At 34.4% G+C, this 23624-nt stretch overlaps 1 protein-coding gene across 1 annotated transcript in view; it reads left to right on the top strand.

The window, feature by feature from the left end:
* The window catches only part of TNNI3K (TNNI3 interacting kinase), a 310667-nt gene that overhangs the window by 14728 nt on the left and 272315 nt on the right, over nt 1-23624 (top strand). Inside the window, exon 4 of the mRNA XM_089920914.1 lies at nt 17420-17528. Within this exon, the coding sequence (XP_089777040.1) occupies nt 17420-17528 (109 nt within the window). The remainder of the gene's footprint in view (nt 1-17419; nt 17529-23624) is intronic.

Below are 23624 nucleotides of genomic sequence, written 5' to 3'. Positions count from 1 at the left end.
ACCTGTGCCACAGCTTGATTATTGACATTTGTGTCTAAAGATGTTGAACCCAGGGACGTTATTACCCATGTAAGTAAATGATTTGAAACTAACAGACAATGTTTCCTTCTGGGCTGGTTGGACAAATAGTCTATCTTTTGAAGCCTCTGGCTACAGGAGTCTAGTAGCCTTCCATAGTATAAAATCCTATCGTTCAAAGAGAGCAAATTCATCCCTGATTGTTGCAGATTGGTGCAATCCATCTGCTACTGTCATTTCCTAGCTCTCTATGCCAGAATTATATTTCTTTAACTGTGCTTCAATGCATCGCTGACACAATCGAAACTCTAATGTCTATATTCTTTGGGCACTCTCTTATGGTGTGTTACCAATCTGCTTGTTGAATCTCCAGCCTCCTTAAAGGCTCTCAAAATCTTTGCTACAACCAACACTTTGTGGCTAAGTAATGTGAATGATTTTTAAAATGTCTTTTCTTCACTAGTATCAGCTCTTTTCTCTCTGCAGATCATTCAGATGGTTCAAGTTAGTTTTCATTTACCATTTCATTGTAGGAGAGTATCACATTGCCCTGAAAAGAATTAAAGAATTTACATCTTGAGGCAAAAATCTTTTAAAACACAACTCTGGAAATCAAGTAAGTATTTGTTTCATTTGCAGGTTGAGAAATGTTGCACTACTCAATGAAGTTTTACATGATTGGTTTCTTTCCTATTATGTTTAGCCTTGGGGTTTGAGAAAGTAAATTATATCCACCAATATGCTATTCTTCAGAGAAATTTCAAACACTTTTAATAAAGCCTGGAACTAGAAAACTTTTACTACACAAAGAAATAATGAGTATAGCAAGTGGTCTAAGTACAGTTTTAAATGTACAGGTGCACTGAAAGGATCATAAATTAACTTATGAAATTCACTGCTTATATATCAGTGAGATCAATTTTTAATGAAATTTAATAATAAAGATCATCACTCATTATAATTGGTTAAAGTTAATAGAGTTTCTAATTAACCATTATCCAGTCAAATCAGAAACTGTCTGTGGAAGCTAGTCTATGAGAAGAGAGGGAGAAAGTGTAGAAATTCTTTTTTTACTTGTTACAACTGCTGGTGTTTAAATACAAAATAAGTTTTTGCCATGAGTTTAGTAGAAAAAGTAGATTTTTTTTGTTCCCTGAAAAATCTCTTTCCCCACTATATATGTATGTAAATCATGTAGATTATCTCTGGAAAGTTTAATCCTTCTCATTCTAATAGGTTGCCCAGTTCTGCTCTCTCCAGACCATATTCCAAACACTAGGCTGATCTTCACATATTCAGACACATCAGGATACTTAACAGAGCCTAAGGGCTTTTCATTACCAAGATACACTTTCATTAGCAGGCTTTACAGATATAAATAGACATTTCCCCCTGTTATAAAGGTGCTTTCTTTAACTTTGAAAGTTGAGCATAAGGTAAACTAGTACAGCCAAAATGTGTTCCTGTTATTACTGACTGACGGGGCACATGTCCTTACTATAACCCTTTTCTAAGTAATAGCCTCTGCTACATATTTTTGGATGATGATTTACTGTGATTATGGGAGGAGGCCAAACTTAAAAGATGCTATGAATAGTATTGTATAAAGAGAATTTTTGTCTATAAAAACTAATATATCTTACTCTTATCAACTGAGCTTGAAGCATTTTATTTTCTACTCTCATGAAATCAGAAGCCCTGTAAGACTCTGTAATCTTGTCTGTGTCTTTGCTGCAGTATTCTAGTGACTCCAAAGAAGATACAACTTCTGAAATGGGTTCTAGGAATATAGTATATTATTCCTGAAGTTGCCTATCCGCAAATGAACGTATACAGTACTTTGAGTTTTCTAAATCACCATCATTTAGCAATAAGATCATTAAAACATGATTTCCTTTGTAATTTTACATTCTTTTGAACAGGGATACTACTCCAACAATTCTCTCTTCTCTCTTGTATCAACAGTTTTCCCTCTCTACTGGGTCGTTCTCATCAGTACATAAATATATTGTTATTTTTCTAATTAAAAAAAAGAATTCTTTCTTGACTCCACTTCCTTCAGCTATTCATTTCTCTGCTCCCTTAACACTAAAATTCCTAGAATAAATTATCTAAACTTCCATTCTGCAATACATTTTATCCCATTCACTCTCCAACCTAGTTCAGTCTTTACCTCTTCACTTTACTCCACTGAACTTGCTCCTCTGAGGATTTCCAGAACTCTTTGTTCTGATAAATCCAGTAATATCTTTGCAACAGATAGTAACTAGACTTATTATCGTGTTGATCATTTTGTAATGTATAGAAATATTGAATCTCTATATTGTACACCAGGAACTAACATAGTGTTAAAAGTCCATAACACTTGAAAAAACAAGCAAACAAACAAGCTGATAGGAAAAGAGATCAGATCTGTGATTACCAAGGGCAGGAGGTGGGGGGAGAGGGAATAGGATGATGGTGGTCAAAAAGTACAAACTTACAATTATAAATAAGTACTAAGGATGGATGTGATATACCACATGAATAATATAATTAACACTATATGTTATATATGAAGGTTTTAAGATAGTAAATACTGAGCTCTCATCAGAAGGAAGAATACTTTTCCCTTTTATTTTGTATCTATATGAAATGATGGATGTTTACTAAACTTACTGTAACCATCATTTCATGATGTATGTAAGTCAAATCATGCTGTCCGCCTTAAAGTTATACAGTGATGTATGTCCATTATGTCTCAATAAAACTGGAAGAAAAACAATTCACTATTCTATCTAGTTCTCACCTTCAGTCCAGTTCAGCAGCATTTGTCTCAAGTAATCACTCCTTCTTTGAAATGCATTCCTCATTTCGCTTCAAGGAACCCCACACTACTAGTTCTTTTCCTAACTCATTCATCCCTCTTTTGAAGTCTCCTTAACTTGTTCCTCATCATCATTCTTACCTCATATCACTGGAAGGTCACAGGTCTTTGTGTTTAGGTTTCTCTACCCACATTTACTCCTTTGGAGATCATTCATTCTCATATCATCTGTGTGCTATCAACTCTCAAATCTATATTTGTAATTATGAAAGTATAATTCTCAAAGATGTTAAAAATGTAATTCTCCTATAAATTGTGAGCATTCATGAGAATGCCATTTAATTCATTAATGATTAAATCAGTAGGATGATGAAGTTGGTTTCATATTGTTTCAGATGTTACAAGGAAGAAAGTGTTTATACAATATTAGAAATAACTTTGCTCAATAATAGAGTGAATTGTCTTATGAGATACTAAGCTTCCTAATGCCAGGAGTATTGAAGCAAAGTGATTGGGATACAATTTACACAAGAGTTTTCCCAAGAAGTACTTGTTTTAGGCAAGAGGTAGGATTAGATAATGGCTGCTGGTTGAGTGTTCTGGAAAGCAGGATCTGAAATGGAGTTTAGAGTGCTGTACATTTCTTAATAAGTGCTCTTGAGACTAATAATTGTTCAAGGAAGGGAATAGAAGCAGGATTGAGAAGAAGAGAGAAGTCAAGCTGTGATGCAGGCCCAATGACAATCTTGATTGGCTAATCTCAGGAGGAGTTCTGGTGCCAGAATGACACTTTAGTGCTGTCCTGAGTTGGACCAGAGTGGCCACAATTTATAGCCCAAATCAATCATCACTGGATATGGCCATCTTAGGAAGGAGTATCTTGGGCAAGATAGCTCTCTGTGGCTGAGGCAGTCAGTGAATGGGGCTGACAGCTGAAACGTGTCTACTGACAGCACTCCTGGTAGCTAAAGTAATAAGGTAATAAGCCCTTCATTGAAGAAAAAATGTGGGTGCCACATCACAGTGTCCCCTACAGTAACCTATAAAGTCTAGCCCAATGCCGAGATTCTCTTTTTATATGCAAACTATTTTAATAAAACATTGCATGTTGTAATTCAAGTTGAATTATGATGACTTCCAAACTAAGCATGCCATATTATACATAGTTTAAGTGGACTCAATCAATGATGAAAGAAAGAAACTATGCTTTAGTAGATATGTCAATCATTGATTTATAGAAGCAATTTTTTTATAATATATGTCACAAATCTACATGATAATCCCAAGTGCCAGATTTTACTTTTGACTAGCTGAGCAAGCTAAAATATTCATAAATTCACACGGAGCCAGATGGCTTCCCACTGAATATGCATTTGAATGATTCCTGTACATTATTTATTCCAAGAAGTGCCCAGAATACACCATCATCATAGAAGGGACTCCTAATAATTTTGTTTCAGACAGGAATCAAGGAATAACAGGTGTCCAGTGCTTACCATATTTTGGATTGAGCTTTGAGTCCATGTGTGTTTAAGAATTACTAAGAGCTCTAAAAATTCAAATGTATAACACAATAAAATTGTTAACCATTTTTTATTAAGTTGATCAATAATTTTTGGAGAGAGTATATTATTTTTCTTTTCAGTTTGAAATTCAAGATGTGAATTTAAAATGAAAACATAATTTAGTTGGTTTCTTGACAATATTTGGACAAAAATGAAATGAAAAATTTCTGATTTTTAATTTTTTTTTTTACTTCGTAGGGTTTCCTTTTCATTGAAGTCTGCTTTTCCCTTTTTAGAGTTTCCTGTTCTCTAGAGATAGTTTATCATTGTCATCTCTATTGTGCTTACCCTTTCTTTTTTCCTTTAACATTGTCATCTCTCTTGTGCTTACCCTTTCTTTTTTCCTTTAAATATGGTAAGCAAGCACAGTTGTTTTATAAGCTGCATTTGATAATTCCACTAGCTGAAGTCAGTGGGGAATCTGCTTCTGATTCTTGTTTTGCAGCTCACGTTGCCATGCTTTCCTGCGTGTCAGATGAATTTTGTTTGCTGCTCATTGTCCTTGGTAAAGTATCTGTAGAAATTCCCCATGGCCTAAGATGAATGGACCCTGCCCCTGGGGCTTTGCATTTGCTTCTGTCAGGAGACTGGAGAGGCATTACCAATTGGTAACAATCTTAAACTATGTTCAGCTGAGGTTCTCTAGCCCCAGGCTGTGCACATCCACAGGATATATCCATAGTGAGCATATTTAGGGCCATAATTTCTCAGGGACCTTATTTTACTTTCTTTTTAATTTATCCTGTTTTGCTCAATGCCAAAGCAGCCTTTCCACAATTCTTTTGGTCTGGAGTATAGTATGACAGATTTACTTCTAGTTGATCCTTAATCTGAAGGCATATTTTGAGGGGAGTTCCAGCTTAATATATCAAAAATCCCCTCCAAGAATTTCCAACATGTGGGAGCCCTGGGCCACCCTCTGATTGTTTGGAACCTAAGACCAAATGTGTGTTTTTAGCAAATTCCTCAAGGCAAAAATGTACTCCATTTTCCATTTATATTTCTTAGTTCAAGCTTTTCTCTAAAATGGTCTGTAAATACTCTGTTATTATTTTTATTTCTTCATTATTTTTGTGATTATTACTTTTATATTTTGTTTAAATTTAAAAATCAGTCATCTATTCTCATTTATATGAAGCATAAATTATAATTCTTTAATTGACTTATTATTCAGTATTTTCCCTAGTGATGGTATATTTTTAATAGTAGAGGGCATGGTATGTTAGTGGAGGGGATGGCACCAGTAGATGGTATATTTTTGTAATGGATGTCATGGTCGTGGACTGTAATGATCATGGAAATGCTAAATTTAGGAAGGGTTAAGAAGGAAAAAATGTGTTAAGGTAAACATCTAGAGCCTCAACCCTTTTAGTCCGTATTAAAGAAACCATATAATGAGGTAGACGGCCCAGCACCTAGCATAATGCCTGTTACAGAGATAATAAACTAACTGTTTTACAGAGGAAGTCAGGGAATGCCTAAGCAGACAAAGGCACGTTCAATGGATGTGCTTTGAAGCAGGAAATGAATCTACATAGTTCCTTCAAAAATAAGATGATAGTTTCAAACAGATAAATAATATAGACCACTGCTATGCCCTCTCTAACTTCAAATTATCAAACGTATATTGAATGTTAACTATGTGTCAGGGCCTTTGCTACGCACTAGGGCTATTTTTCCTTGCTCTCAGGGTTTTCCAGTCTAGCAAATGATAAGACAGGGGGGAAAAAAAGCCATTGCAGTAACTTGTGATTAGAGCTACAAGAAGCAAACTACAGGATGTTATGGGAGCTTCCAGGATAAGGGACTAACGAAACTACATGACCAGGAAAGGTCTCTCGGGGGAAGTGACATTTATATTGAGACCTAAGAGGAGAATAAGATTGGCCTGTTTATATTTTATTGTTTTTGTGGCGGGTAGGAGGAGAGAGAATGAGCAAGGGAATGTATATTAGCAGTGAGAACAGTGTTTGTGAAGATTGGGAGGAGAGAGCGCCTGGTCATAGGAGGGTCTAAAAGAGGTCCAGTCTGAAGTGTAATGTGTGAGAATGAGTGGCTTGGGGAAATGTCTACACTTTAGGTTAACTTAGGGTCTTTTATAAAAACGTCTAGGTACCTTATTAGAAATTAAAATGCTGACCAAAAATAAGATTGATAATCTTTTTCAGAGAAGAAGGGAGGAAGTGATGTAGTTGTAGCAGTGGTGGTAGTAGTAGTAGTAATAGTAGTACTAGTAGTAGTGTGTGTGATGGGTGAGGGTAATCGTTCTAGTATTTGACTACCAAGTGACAAAGTTGACACTAGACTCTGTTGAACAGTAAGAAATAGGGAAGTAAAAAAAAAAAAAATCCAGTGTATCCCCACAGATCACTTCCTAGTAAAACTATAAATTAAGGGAAAGTGGTGATTCATGTGATAAGTTTTCTTAACCATAAATAGTACATGCTGAACTGTGTAGAACTGAACCAAGAAAAAGCTGGGTAAAAGAAAGTTCACAAGCAGGTTAACATAATATAGTATTTCACAGAGGCTTATTTACTTTGAACCTGAAAAAAAACAAAAGCTGATTGAACGCAACACTTTAGCATTTAATCCTGTATTTTATATTCTCTTTAAACACACATTTCTGGGGAATGTTTTTTGTTTAGGCATGAAGAGCTACCTTTTGTCTTTGTAAGATTTTATCATCATCTGTGCTGAACTAAAAATTCAGTATGCAGGTGACTTTTATTAATATATAAATGATACCACATATGATGTTATTATATCAATCTGATTTAAAGAGCAAAAAGAATGTGTTTCTGTAGTAAGATACATAGTAGAAAGCTACACAGTAGAAAAATAACATCAGTAATAACCAAAATACTTACATAAATACATATTTTATAGCCCATAATCAGATATTAGCAAAAGCAATGAAACCATCTTCAAAGTTTTCCAGTGAGTCGAAATAGAATAAAGTCTTCTACTTAAGCAGAAAGCTCAATGTAGAGCAAAGTGTAGAAATTGGACAGTGTTTTAGATTGGTTCCTAGGTTACCATTAGCTCCCTGTGATCTGCATTAAGCCATAAGTTAACATATATGAACACCAAAGGCCACTGGGCAATGTAAGTTTGGAATGGTTTGATAGAACTTACTAGAAAGCCTTTTGCAAATTTAAATTTAAAACAAAACACCTTCTAAATGGGTAAAAATGTGCAGCCCATTCAATTATGATATCTAGGAAAATTTAATGGAATTGTTAAAGGAGCATTTAGAGAATATGTATAATTACTGTCTTTAGCCAGAACAAATATATTTCATAACCCATTTCTGTATTTCCAAGAAAAGTTTTCTTTCTTTGATTGTTCTTTCTTTCATGATAATGAGGTAGGTGTCCAGCATTGAACACTACATATCAAATGTAATCTCAAGAGACTTACAACAAGCAAAATTTTTATTATCCTCTCTATGAAATGATGTCTGTCTTTACACCACTCAGTTTCCTCAATGTTTCTTGCTGTAATGTACCAGGAATTCATATACAGTTTGCATAGTCCTCTCACTGATAGACACTGGCTTATGCTACTCCCCAGGTGCTTCTCTCCTTTGAGAATAAAAGTTTTCTTATTTTTCTAAGCTCTCCTGGTTTGACTTTTTTTTCCTTCTGAAACTCTTATTATCATTCCTGTTCCTATTTTTCCACCATTGCTACCACTTTATGTAATGTTATTTGATATTTATGACTTTGCCCAACTTAATCGCATCAATTGTTTAGTCTCAAAAAAATCAAAATTAAGTTTAAATTACTTTGATCCCATCAGTTTTGTTTAGTTTGTTTTACTGTATAGAGCAGTAATAGGGATTTTAATGAACATCATCTTAATAATTTCTCTGAACTCTCTAATGATATAATGAATTAAATTGTGTCCAAGCTCTCAATTTATCATATGCTCAAGCTTAGTTATTTCTGTTCCAAGATTTTAAAAACTCCACAAGAAGTAAGACCTATTTAAGTAATGCTATGTTCAAAAATCCTTCTTTAGGGCTTCCCTGGTGGCGCAGTGGTTGAGAGTCCGCCTGCCGATGCAGGGGACGTGGGTTCGTGCCCCAGTCTGGGAAGATCCCACATGCGGCGGAGCGGCTGGGCCCGTGAGCCATGGCCGCTGAGCCTGTGCATCCGGAGCCTGTGCTCCGCAACGGGAGAAGCCACAACAGCAAGAGGCCTGCGTACCGGGAAAAAAAAAAAAAAAAAAAAAAATTTATCTTTGCATGGAATTTCAAAATGCTGCAGTGTTTTGTCTACAGAATTGATGATGGCTTCATCTGTATTCACTTTACCTCTGTTCCAGAACTGAGAAGGGAAATATTCAGTAAAATTTCCCTTACTGAAGGGATTGATTCTACTCACTTCAATTGGTTCAATCTAATTCAGTTTGATTCAATTTAGTTCAATTCAATTCAATGCAAAACAATTAAATTTATATCTATATCAATCAGGCACTGTGCTAGGCTGTTGGGAATGCAAAAATGAGTAAGACATAATTTCTGCTCTTAAGTTGCTCACAGCCTAACAGGAGAGATGAATGCATTAATTCTGTCTTCTGTAATGGGTGCTTTAATAGAAGTAAGTGTTGCCCTCATATAGGCTTAACTCAGAGTAGGACTTTACAATGTCAGTTTGTTTTATTGTTGCTCTTGTAAAAAGTATAAATAAATAAATATATATATATATATACACATATACACACTGTATATGTATATAAGGTATGCATATTTATGATATATAATCTATATGCACTCACATATATAATTGTAGTGCATACTTGCCAAATATAAATATGTTTGACCATAAAAAAGGAAGAGATATAATAACCATCCTTAATAACATCAAAGGCTGCTGCCCTGATAGATCATCTTAAGATGATTTTGTGAATTAGTACATGTCCAGATTCAGTAGAAAACATGAGAATTATGGAACAGTTCAAAGAGAGGAAATGTGGTGTTTAGAGGATCCATAGATAACTATTGTGATTAGTTAATAAGTTAACCATTATGTAGCTAAATGAAATGGATGCCTTTCAGCATTATGAGAAGTGAACGTTTGAGAAAGATGACCATGGAATTAATTTGTTAAACCCCAATTGATGACAAACATTCATCTCTCACTGTTCCAAATCCTCACAAGTTCCAAATCCTTCATAGCCCTTCACCAAAGGCTCCATCATTTTTTCCATGGCTGCATATATGAAGAAGGAAAATATGGGGACAAGTTTAGGTTAACTGTTTGTGTAATCAGACCTAGACCTCAACTCGGAAAACTCTGGGCAACAATTAGGAAATGTTATCACATAGTAGACCAACTTAAACAATTAGAATTAAGACTTGGAATTTAAGTCTAGTATATTCCACCATGGCTTAACATACCTAGCCATGTGAGACACCCAAGTTGCATTATTTGCTGTAGATCTCAGGGGAGATTGTGATCTTAAAAAGTAACGTTTGTATTATGGTAAGAGTGGGGATCCTCGGGCAGGATGGAGGTGCTTCTAACAGTTACTACCACTCTGTAATTCACAGAAAGCATCACTAGTGTGGTTGACAATTTTTAAAAGTTTTTAGACTGAGATAAATCTACTAATTCACATCTTCCTTCCCCACATTAGTATGAAGCTCAAGTGCCACAATATAGGTTCCAGAGACAAAGCAGAATCTAGATACAGCAAGAAGAAGGTGGCATAAATAGTTTATGAAGTTGTAAACACCCCTCCAAGGTACTGACACCTAAACTGAGTCCTGAAGTAGGAATACTATTTTTCATGGGAGACACGGGCAGGAATAGTAAAGGCAATCACTCTCCAGGTTACCAAACTGGGAAAGTACAATACACACTTCAAATGTAGTGTTAACTTCTAAATAAGGCTTTACATTAAAACAAATAGTCTTGAAGTTCACAACAATTATAGCCTACTCTTGATAATCCATGTTAAAGAAGGGGGTAAAATTGTGAAGAAAACGTGTAACTTGTTCACAAATTCTAATTGAAAACATAATTTTTTATATGTACTTAGATTATTAAACTTGAATTCTGAATGGGAAGGATATATTATTTGATGCCAATAAAATTAGATGTAAATATATTAGGGCATATATTGACTATATAAAATTGGAAGCACTTGGGTTTATTATCAAAAGTCTGCCTGGTATTAAAGATATTCTGAAACATTACTTGCTATAACAAGTCCCCTAACAACTGGCTTCAGAGACAATAGCCCCTGCAAGAAGAAATCAGATATTGGGTGGACCTATAAACTGTCCCAACCAAATACTTTCACCCAACCAAAAGTATTGATCTGTTAATGAAGATGTGGGTAAAAATTGACTTTTTTTACCCCCAACAACTTTACACTAATTTAACCATAGCACCCCTTTTAATTTATATTTAGGACATTCAAGATTATATGTTATAAAATTTCAGCTTTGAAGGGAACCAGCTCAGTTCCACAATTATAGTATAACATGGATAGAATACATTTTACAATTCAGTCATTGACAGTTCTGATTGGTGGTATACTGAGCTGGACAATGTAAACTGAAGGGAAATCAAGAACTTTTGAGTACATGCCAAAGGCTGATGCCATTTCTGACATTGACATGGTATCAAATGGGAAGAAGGGGGGCATGAAAGTGTATGGCATGATAACCATTAATCACTATTCTCCCACTAAGAAGACATAGGAGGAGATACAACAAAAATAATGATAACTATGCTTAGACAGACTACTTACTGAGATTGTTTCTGTTTGGAGGGACTAAACAAAACTGTTCATATAGAATCACTCAGCAAGCTCTCTAACAACCACATGTTATATAGATCCATTTTTGAAACTTTAAGTAATTTGTCCTACCAACATCAAATTAGTTTTCACTTTGAGGAACAGCCACAACTGGCTAATTGATAAGTAAAAAAAAAAAAAATTAGAACTAATTTTTTTCCCTTCTCCACCTTTTTTTCCTTTGTTTTTAAATGACAAACCTCAAGACATGGAAATAAGGCATTTGCCCAAAGGCAATAATTAGTTATTAATTGAACTATAATTACAACACAATGTTATTTCCTTAGCAGGCCAGCTGACTCTTAGGAGGGGGGAAAGAAGGATGAAGAAGGAATGGAAGTGGCCTGAGTCATGAAGTTTAGATTGTTCTGATGATTTCAATGCCTCAGAGAAATATTTTCCAGTTGAAAGGTAGGTTTTATTAAACGTATCTTCTCATTACGAGTCATGTATGTCTCTATCATAATACAGATGCTTTACTACAATTGCCTATTTACATGTCTATCCCTGGCCCCGTGAGCTCTTTGGAGTGCTTGGTATAGTGCATGCTTATTGAATGAATAATGAATCAATCAACGAATAAAGAGCTAAGCTGACCATTGAAAGAAGTACTATCAATTTGGGAAAGAAAGTTTTAGCCAATGACAGAGATATTACTGTTTAATTTAGATTCTTTATAAACTTTACTTCATGTTCACCCAGCAACAAAGGAAGGCACAAGAAAGATTAAAATCTTTTCATTTTCAGTCATAGTATATTAGAAACAAAAAGTAATATTTTTTCTTTCTTTAATATACTCTTACAGTTAGAGATATTGCGAACACCTGTTTAAATTACTATGATATTGATTTTTTCACATTTACTTTCATTATTATGTAATAGTTACTTTCAATATTATATAACAAGTCCTATTCATTTTTGAGGATTAATCTGAATATTACCTCAACAATGTTCAGATTCATAATGGTGATTTACAGCTCCATCCAACATACCATAAATTTAGATATTCCAGTGGAAAAGAGAGGAAATTTGTTTGACAAATAAGAATCTTACAAATTATGCTTGTCTAATGCAAAAATATATTGTTTAGAGAGAAATTAAAGAATGATTTAATTGAATAGGTATAGACATCTTAGTGCTCAATTTTTCTTTTAGATAACTTTGTTTCAATATGAGTAATTTAATGTTTATTAAAAGAAGGAAAAAACCTAAATATATACCAATTAGTAATTCTGGTTTACTGTGTTTAAAGCAATGATTCTTTTAATTGCTTGTCAACCATATGCAACACATCAAAAATTTAAACTTTCCTAAAGCTTGGGCACATCTTAACAAGAACTCATATACAATGGAAGAATGGTCTAGCTTTTAGGTGTAAATGAATTCACCATCCTAAATGTGATAAAAATTGTTTTAAGTGTATCAGTTTGATTTCTTGGGATACATGTTCTTTATAATTTCTCTGTTAGAATCATAAAGGTAGGAGAAGTGTCAAGGTCAAATTTGTATTTTTCATCTTAAAATCATCCTTTTAAATATTTATGAAGAGACTAGTATAAAATATAAATAGCAGATGCACAAGTGTAGATTGGGATAAATAAATCATATAACCGAAAATAAAGGAATTCAAAAAGAATGTAAATAGGCTTATTGAAGGAGTATTAGAACATATCTATGTATATGCTGAAGTGTTCTGATAAATCAGTTGAAAAGATAAAGGCATTAACATTAGATTTAGGCAATTCAGTAGAACACGAAGGTTGGTCAAAAAGGAATAGCTGAAGAAATAAGGTATTTACTAAATCTACCCTGACATTCTGACTGAAAAAAAAACAAAAAAAAAACACAAGCAAGTGTAAAAGAAAAAGGAATGCTATTAGTTATGTATTCCTTAGAGAAGGCTCTTCCTTATAAGTTATAAACAAACATTCCTGGAAAAACTCAAATGGTCTTGTTAAAGAATTACTGTTTTTTGGTCTTATTTATTTATTGTTTTATATTTTCCTTAATTAAAAAAAAGTAATAAACCTTTTTGTTAAAACAGTTTTAGATTTACAGAAAAACGGAGCAGAAAGCACAGAGTTTCCATATTCCTTCCCTTCCCCCCTCCTGGCCCCCCACAGTTTCCCCTATTATTTACATCTTAAGTTGTTTTGGTACATTTGTTACCATTGATGAGCCAATATTAATACATTATTATTAGCTAAAGTCCATAGGTTACATTAGTGTTTTACAGTTCTGTGGTTTCTTCCAAATGTATAATGGCATATATCCACCCTTAGAATATCATACAGGAGAATTTCATGACCCTGAAGATTTCCTGTGCTCCACCTATTCCTTCCTCCCATTCTTCCTGCTCCCCTGGCAACCATTCATCTCTTTACTGTCTCCAAAGTTTTGCCTTTCCCAAAATGTTGTATAGTTAGAAACATATAGTATACAGCCTTATCTGACTGGCTCTTTCAATTAGCAATATTCATTTAAGGTTCTTCCATGATTTTTCTCGGCTTGGTACCTCCTTTCTTTTATTGCTGAATAAATTTCCACTGTATGAATGTACATGCACATTCGTTTATCTATTCACCTGTGAAAAGGCATCTTGGTTGCTTCCACTTTTGTGATTCAGCTTTACAATATGATACTATATATGCACAGCCAAATCATCTATTGCCTCACTGATTACCATAGGATAGAACCCATTGAGAATGTGAAACAATCTTATTTTTCTCTTTATTTCAGTTTTCTCTCCTCTTTTTTCTTACGTGGAATTCAAAGGCTCAAAAACCTTCCAGTGAGTATGCATCTCACTTTAAGCCATTTTAAAATAGTGCTCCTCAAAGTAAGCTACAAGTAGCATCTACGTTAGAATCACTAGGGGTGCCTGTTAAAATTCATATTCTAGGCCCTACTCCTGATCTACTGAATCAGAATTTCTGGGTATGGAGCCCCGGTTTCTATTTTTTTTTTACAAAGCTCCTCAGATAGTGTCTACTCTCACTAAAGTTTGAGAAGGTGACCATTTTTGTAATTAGGTTGTATTTTTGATAATATATGACATTCTGCACTTCTGGAAATCTCACAACTGGTAGAGTAGAGTTCAATTTAGAGCATGTTATCAACTCAAGGTAAAAAGAATTTTTACAGAAATTTTTACAGAGAAGCGGAGAAAATATTTTCTGCTTCCATGTGGAAGCCCTCCAGGATTCTTTAGGAAGGAAAAGCAGGATTGTTATCCTGGATCATTTACTTATTCCAGCCTTTTCTTCACAGCCCTGAAGGCACCTCCATTGCCCTCAATCCATGACCTAGACTCACAGTCATAAAAGGGCTAATAGATAGTGTTCCTTTGGAAGTAGGAAATTCAATAACATTTAATATGTTAGGTATTGAGATTATCACTTTCACCATTCTTTAGCAAAATTTATTGCCTCGGGGTGTAGAAAAATTCAATTGAGTTGCTGATTGGATTTTCAAACTCAGCAAAAATTGTAGCTTTGAAAGTCTAAGCTTTCATTTGTAAGAGCCAGCCTTTCTGAGAGAATAAAAATATTTTCAAAAATTAAAAGGAAAAGTTCTAAAAATCAGTGCATTAAACTTATGTACCAAAGAGGAAATTGGAAAGACAACGTAAGATGATATAAGAACTAGCTTTTCTTTCATCGGTAGAGGCAACACACAAACGCGCACACACACACACACACACACACATACACACACACACACACGTATAAGATTGGAAGTAGTGGAGAGAGAAATAAGAAAGAAAATCGGGAAAAATAGACAGAGTTAGATGTCCTCAAGAAGGTCAAGAGCCCTGGCTCCCATCCCTGTCCCTCTGGATTCAAGGTATGAAAGCCATGGAAATCTGAGAGAAGGATGCTTGTGCATTACTTCCCAAGGTGTAGCCCTGGGAGATTGCAAGCCTCTTAAAGAAGACTATCCAGTTTGGTCTTTAGGACTGTACTGAATGCTTGGTCTCCAGTACCAAGCATTTAGGAAGTCAGGTGCATAGGCTGATGGGCCTGAGGGCAGCATGTCTGGGGAAAGCAAAGACTTTCTGACCTGAAGCGATGGGGGTCGCACAAGTGCTGAGAGAAAGCTGGTGTAACTGAAGATGCCTGGACTTCAAACAAGGAAAATGCAGAGTGCATGGATCAAGTAACCAAAGGCCGCCACAGTGTAACAGACATCAACGGCCATGGCAGCATATACTGAGGAGGGGGGATAAGGAAAGTTATATCCAGGGGAGGACAGAGATGTCCATAACCCCAGATACCTGCTTCTCCAACTGTATCTGATCAGTATGAAGACCCTCCATCTGGAACTTAAATTACCTTTGCTGAGAAAAAGTAGTGAGGAATAATAAATTTGTCTAAGCATTTGCTTCAAAAGGAAAGAGTTGTTTGAACATTCAACTATAATAAATATAAAATTCATACCTATTACATTGAAACTATAGCCTCTGGAGATGAATTTCAAGATTGAAATGTATATATTCTAGGTATAATTACATTATCCAAAAGAAATATATAGTTAAAAATTAGATAACTTTTCTTTCTGGGTTTTCCATTTATTCTCCATCTTACCCTGAGTTCATTTATATCAATAGAAATATGCATGTACAAAGAGAAATGCCCCCATGAAGTAAATGGAAGGTGAATTAAAGAGGAATTATGGGAGACATCAATAATAATATCTAACTTGGACTTTATAATCATATAGACTCAGAATTGATTCCAGATTCCTCCACCTGCTAGCAAATATGGATTTTTCTTATCTATAACATGAGAATAATATATACCTTGCAGGATTGTATGAGGTATAAATGACAAAATGTATGTAAAGCATTTAGACTAGTGTCTGGCACACTGTAAGCATTCCATCTTATTATTTGTGATATTATTCTTGTTATTTTATGAATTGCTATTTGTAGAACTCAGTGTCACATTCTTAACTATGACTCTTATGGTCAACATAATCAACAAGTGGTGTAAATTAATCATGGTCTATGTTGAGAATTTCTTCCTACAAAAATAATTTTATAGCTCTACTCTAGGCCAAATTTACATTCATTTCTATTAGTAGCATGCCATAAGATGTGGGTTTCCATTATATATATACTATAGAGACAAATTCTATCACCAATCACTCTTTTCCAATTGTCATTACTTTGTCTCAGGAGAAAATGATCCTGAAAGAAGATCTAGGTAGTTTTAATGGCTCTTTGTGAACCTCAGATGTAACTGAATCATTTTCTAGATTAAAGAAATGCCCATCAAGGTATATATGGGTAGATAGCCAATTGATGAAGGCAAATAATCTTATGGAAGCATTTACTATTTATCTTTGATACAGCTCTTTTAAACAGACTGGTTAATTCCCTTTATGATTTCACCCTTGAAAGCACAAACTATTTTGTTCTTTGTCATTGTTGTATGACATTCCATTTGGCGGTCAGCTTATTTTTAGCCATACTATCAAAGTATTTTTCAACTGGACTGCCACTTCACTTGAACTTGGAATCTTGTAACCTGAGGAACTGCACTTGGGAAAAGAAGAATCTTCTAACAAATGGGAAATTATAAATCCAGACCAACCCAAACTTGTACTGGTAATTATTCTTATATCTTTAAATATAATATAGTTCAATAGTTGTAATATATAGTTAACATTTCACTGGAATATCTGCTAATTTTTACAAGAGTATAAGATAACATATGAAAGTGTTAAGAAGATTATCTGAACTCAAATTATTTTTCTCTGAAAGGTCTTTAGAGAAAAACAGAAAATTTCTTATAATTTTCTGTTTCTACTAGTTCCTAGGTATAATGTTATAGAAAAAAAATTGGAATACTGTTGAATATAGGGATTTTAGGATTACATCTTAAGTATCTAGTATTTAAAACCTAAAAATTCTTGTCTAGCAACTAGAGATTGCTATAATTATAATGCAATAAAATCAAATGAAATAAGTCAAATGTATTTGTCTATGTAAATATATTATCCAATATCAAATGGGTTCTTAATTACTACGATTCAATATGATTGCATTTTAAATATAAACATCTGCATTTTAAACTCACAATCAGTAATTTAAATTAAGTATTGTATAATTCAGAGTAAAAAACAGAGTTTTAATCACTTGTATGTTATGATCTGTGTCTGCGTTTTGCAAAAGAGCTTTGAGTCAATCCCTTTTGTTTTTCCTTACTAGATGAATGGAAGAAGAAAGTCAGTGAATCTTATGTTATTGTAATAGAAAGATTAGAAGATGACCTGCGGATCAAAGAAAAAGAACTTACAGAACTAAGGCATATATTTGGGTAAAGTTTTCAGTTATTATTTCTCTGTATAATTGTTTTCATTGTTGATCTAGTTTTTAGCTATATCTGTGTTTAAAAACACAACCCATATAACCTCCTATGTTAACCTTAGAATATAAGGTTATCTCTTCCTGCCCATTCATATAGCCCCTAAAATGCAAATATCTTATCTCCTTAAAATATGCCTTGCCTGTTCCCACCACTTAAGTTTAAGAAAGGAACCTAAAGGCTAGCCTTTGGATACAAACTGTTGCTGATCTGAATGATCTTCTCTAGAATTAGATCATTCTTGTGAGCCATGCCAGCAACAAACAGTAAGACTTCTCTTCCCAAATGGTGGTAGAATATTGGCCACATTTTTCTTTTTGGACTACTAGAGAACTCCAATTTTAACAAACCCTTTGGTCTCTTGACATTGAAACGCTGTCTGTTAATGAAACTGTGTATCATTCTTCCCCTGAACAATCATATACCAATGTGTAATATTGGCTTCAGGCTTTCAGTGGGTTTTGTTCCATGATAACAAGATAAAAATAATCTGGCATATTGTCACAACCTTGTAAGACACAAAATGTTCAGAAAAGAAGGGCAGAGCCCTTATATACACAAGCAACCTTTTGGAGAAACTGAATCTTGGCATTGAGAAACAATGTATTTTGGAGAGTCGATTTAAGTTAGCTGCCTGACTGAGGAAAAGTTCCACAAAGGCCAATTAGCCATGTTCACTTACAGCTGTGTTATTCATGTAATCCACTAATGACAAAGGACTCTAACCATTTTACTCGGAAAATAAGCGTAAAGCAATGACCAAATGACATACTTTTCACAAGAAATTTCAGATATAGTAAACATACAAAGCTCATATAACTGGCAAATAAAATTACCCATGTATAATATAGTTTATATAAAATTTGTCAGTGGGTTAATAAGGCCTTCATAAGTATTCAATTTATGGTTTGGGAAGTAGTTAATTTTCCATGTTATTTAGCCCAAAATGATTAACTCAGCTTTGACACTCATGATGAGATACACTGGGATGACTTTTGCAAGTATTATCATATGCTCACTTACAGGAAAACATTTGAAAGTCCTGTAGAGATGTGACTGGCACTTTGGTATAATAGATTTATACATACATATTAATTTTGTTGGAAAAGAGCTATAAATGTAGAACTTAATCATAAACCCTCTAGCTCTTATTGACAGATAAATATGCTGAATGAAATGTGATCAAATTGGAGATTTTCCTCAACTTTATACAGTTAAAATCTCATTTATTTGTTGTTATTTTTTTAATTTGGGAACTATTATGCAAATATGTCAAGACTAATTTAAACAGACATATCCTTTTAAGGATTAAGCTTGAAATGTACTTTTTTCTCTTTCCACATCAACAACAAGCAGCTGTTTCTGCGGGTCCTACTGTAGCTGGATTTATTGTGCCAGCTATATTCAAGGTGTTATTCCAGACACATCAAATATAAACCATTATTTAGTCTACACCATGACCCTGTGTGATAGATAATATTACTTCTGGTGGATAATAAAGTAAGGATCAGAGACATTGGATTTGTCAAGGTCGTATGGTCAGTAAGCACTGGAACTGTGATTTGTAGCGAGGCCTCCCCAGCTTCCTACTACACGCTGATTCTTGCTCCCGGAGTTTCACAATCTGGTTGAAGGGAAAGGCATATATAAATAACTCACAGAAGACAGCCTATGACAAGTGCTAAGTGGAAGAAAAAACAAGATGGCTTTCAAATACAAAAAAAGAAGATTTGTTGTCTTGATTTATTCATTGGTTTTGTAAAGCATTCCAGATAAAAGGCATAGTTGAGTAAAGATATATAGGCAAGAATGGATGAGTACCATGGAAAGTCTACTGGTAGCGAGAAAACTTAATGTCTTGACCATTTTACCTAAGGTGAGTAAGAAAGCTGTGTCAGTCAGCATAAGGATTTTGCAACCATAGTTTTAAATCCAGTTTCTTTTATTTACAAGAAATGTATCTTTGGGTATATTACTTAATCTCCTTGAGGCTCATTTTCATCTGTAAAATGAGGTTAATAATGACCTTACAGGGCATTTGAAAAATGATGTCAAATGCTGAGTACAGAGACTAACGCACAGTAAGCATTGAATAACTGGAGGTTTCTATTATCATGATTGATTGGGTAAATAAGGGCAGTTTGAAAGACTGAAGACTTTATTACCAAGTGGGAGTAACCAATAGTTTGTTCAAAGTTAAGAAGTGAGAAAGTTAGGATAAAGTGTTTTTATATCAAGAGGATGTTTTCAAAAATAAAAATGTAAAATGTTAGAACAATTCAAAATGGTGCCAAAATCTGAAGTATAACTTTTAAAGATTGTAATCAAGAGGTATTTGAAGAATTTTCAGACTAGAGTATTAGAAGGCTCATCAAAATGGATGTCAAATTCCCTGAGAATAATGGTAGGGCATTTTGAGGAGAGGAAGACTTGTAGCCTGGTGCTGAAGCCATTAAAGAACCTACAGAAATGTCCCATTAGCCAGAAGTGATAATAATGAGGCTGAGGAGAGGATTACCCACAGCCTAGAATCGTGTTTCTCCAAGGGCTAAGGACCTCCTGCAGTAAAATAGCCAGCAGTTCTTGCAAAAATTTTAGAATCCGTGATTCTACCCCACATCAAATGAATTAGAATCTCTGGGGATGATTTCCAGAGACCTGAATTTTTAACAAGCTCCCCAGGTAATACTTTTGCGTGCTAAAAATGATACTTCAGCTAAAGTTTGAAAACTACACTTCTAGAAAGATACCTAAGTTGCACTGAGAACTCTGTCTGCGATGATGTGGGTGAAGGAATGAGGAATATGAAAACAGAAAGCAGGCAACTAGTATGGTCTACAGAGAGTCAAGGGAGCAAACAAACAAACAACCAGAACCAGAGCACTCTGCTTTGTCTGCTTCCATCAAGGCAGATAGCATCATAGGGAAAGAAAGTCGATCCTGCCTAGGGCAGAGTTCTCAGGATTTTCTTTTCTCTAGAATAATATGATGGATGACAAGGAAAGAAAAGAATGGAATATTGAGAATATAAATTGTCTTACTCATTGGCTTACACATCAAAATTTTCAGAGTAGTTGGGAAGTTTAAACATAATATTGTATGAGATCACATTTAATCGAGTATCTAGGACATTTTAGGTGTTAAATCTTAGAATCTTTCTTTCTCATCTTTATTCATGCTTTATGTGATGTAAGAAATACTGCTGTGATGGAAAACTGTGTAATGCTGCTTGACATCAGGCTTCCTCTAAACATATAGATAGAAGGAAAACTATAAGGTGCCTAAAAAGAAGTATTTAATACTAGAGTAAACTAGTGTAAACATAGATTTGCCTGTGGTTTTTCTTTTTGCAGCTTTTTTGGTTGTTGACAAGTTTCTTTATAGCATTCATGGTAGATACTAATTCCATTCATTAAAAGAGATTTTCTGCATCATAAAGCAAAACTTATGTCACCTCAAATACACAACCTCCTGGTATAGCTTTCACCCACAATATAGTACAGAGCAATATAAGTTCTAAACTTAAAAAAGACAAACAGAGCTAAACCATTATCTTGCTTATGCCAATTTATAGCAGCTTTGAAAAAAGAGCTTGCTATGGGAAAGAAGAGGAATGGAAATTGAATGTTCCTTCATCTTCCACAATAAAGTTGAATTCATGCATAATTTTGAACATTTGTTGAGATAATAGAGGAGAGACTGGAACAAATGAGGAAATAGAGAAGGCAGAAGAAGGAAAGACAGAAGTGGTACACTGGAGTACATTGTGTAGTTATTTCCTCCTCTTTGCTCTCTCTGATCTTTACATTTATCAATATAATAGCACTTACTACCTGGTGCTGTCTTTATTCATTTTACAGGTCTGTCTAACCACTAGTATACATGTTCACTAAAGGCAGCTTCTTTGTCTACTTAGCTTTATTTATATTTGTATGTATTTGTAATAGCTATTTGTATAGCACTTGAAAGAAAAACAAATTAACAACTTAGCGCCTACCATATGCCAGGCATGCTTCTAGGTATTTTAATATGCATTAGCTCATGTAATCGTAAATGTATATATGTAAGGTGCTTTGAGCTCGGTGACTGGCACATGGTAAACACTCAAAAATGTTAGTTAAAAACTAATCCTCATTGTTTATGTTCACATCCTTCTGGAGTAGGTATTGAGCTTGCCATTTTATACCTGAAGAAAATAAGACTAATCAAAGTAAACTGGCTTGAGCCAGGTTACACAACTTGTACAGTTGTGCAGGGATTCCGCCCATCTGTACTTCACTTCAAAATGTATGATCTTCATGATCTTAGTTCTCGAAATAGGAAGGGGAAAGAACTATGGATAAGAATTATCTTTGAAAACTTCTCACCTACCCCGTGCCACTCTACGAGTTTGCTATGTCCTGTGTACTAGAACTGCGCCTGCATGTGGGAGTGGAAGAATATATTTTACACTCCCACTCCCACACCTTGGTGATACACGGGCCCTTGCATGAACTTTGAAAACCACTTACATGATGGGTCTCCACATGCAACTTTTAAAAGGCTTCCAATTAAATTATTTTGTTTCAATGTTTTTAAATCTTTAGAAATTTTAGAACTATGTTTTTCTGATTTCATTGTCAAGGCTACTTTTAATCTGCTTAATCTGTAATATGTCTATGAAGAGATTCCAAAGAAGTTATAATTTTTCAGTGCTATGACTTTTCAACATAATCAGAAAAACCCTATTTTTTCTCATTTTTAATCTCATTTTGGCATTGAGTAGATATACCTTGGTCAATAATGCTAATATCTCACTTTGAAATTGATTAGGTTTAATAAATAAAAGTAGTCAAGAGGATGCTCTGTTCCATGGGAAAGCACTTGCACTATTTAGAAGAACTGAAAAAGAAAAAAAACAAAGGAAGTTTTCTGAGATGTACTTTCCTGCTTATTTTCTCCCTGAAAAGTTCCTCTGGGCCCAGCTGCAGTCCACCATACTTATGATCCAAATGAAATATCTTCCAAAAACCTACTTTTTCTGAACTATAACCAATTATGAAAATTAGCTATTATAAAATGAATAGCTCCAGAAACATCACAGACTGACCTTACCAAAGGAGAGTAAAATTCTCTATCAAGGTGCTAAGTAGAGTATTGAGGGAGCAAATTCCATCTTAAAAAAAATAAAATTGAGTGAAAGGATTATTTGGTATGTTTGATAAGTGCATTGTGTTAATTAGCAATGAAACAGAAAACAACAAAAAGACCTCAAACCAAAAAGCAGAGAATTCACATTGTCCCAAGACTGTCTACCTCTCTATTTCTTTTCTTGCTTGTCTAGGTAAAACTAGCTAAGTAATAGTTTTACAGGAATATCTTGTAAAAAACCTTGAAGCAGCCTGATATCAAACACTGTTTCTGTTCCTGTCTCTGTCTCTTTCTCTCTAGTTTAGTACATCACTCGCTCTCACTATCTCTCCCCCTTTTATCCTCCCGCTATTCTTCCCTCCTATCCCATACTGCCTCCATCTTCCCTTTCACTTTCCTATCCCCCTTCTCAAATGCAAAGCAAAACAATAAAAAAGTTAAAATAATATCAATGCTTTAGAAATAAAAGTTATTATAGCAGCTAGTATTTATAAAAGTCTTAAAAGATCTAACCCATTTAAACCTCACAATAACCCTATGAGATAATAATTATTATTGTACCAGTTTTATCAACCTTAATTATTCTTACCCTGCCACTGTATCTCAATAATTGTTTATTGTATGAATGAAAGAATGAATATGCTTCATATTGTCAGTTTGCAGATTTGATCTGGAAGATATTGGACAAATATGTTTCTGGATATTTCTTGGGGATATATCTTGGGAACAGATCTTATTGATGATTCTTCTGTTTTTATTGTTTGGGGGAAAATCAGCAGCAGCCATCAAGAACTGCACAAGAAGTTACAACCAGCCATTTGAAACCTAAATTATCAATTTTGGAAACTAGATGATCCATAACAAATTTTTACCTTCTTTCTACTTTCTTGGCCTTTACCTACATTTCAGCCAATGAAT

This window comes from Delphinapterus leucas, chromosome 1 (genome assembly GCF_059928025.1).
Source record: "Delphinapterus leucas isolate spDelLeu-1000000601 "Yukka" chromosome 1, BTC_Dleu_Yukka2, whole genome shotgun sequence".
Classification (NCBI taxonomy): domain Eukaryota; kingdom Metazoa; phylum Chordata; class Mammalia; order Artiodactyla; family Monodontidae; genus Delphinapterus; species Delphinapterus leucas.
Note: the sequence above shows the minus strand (reverse complement) of the source record. Positions and strands in the feature narration are given on the sequence as shown.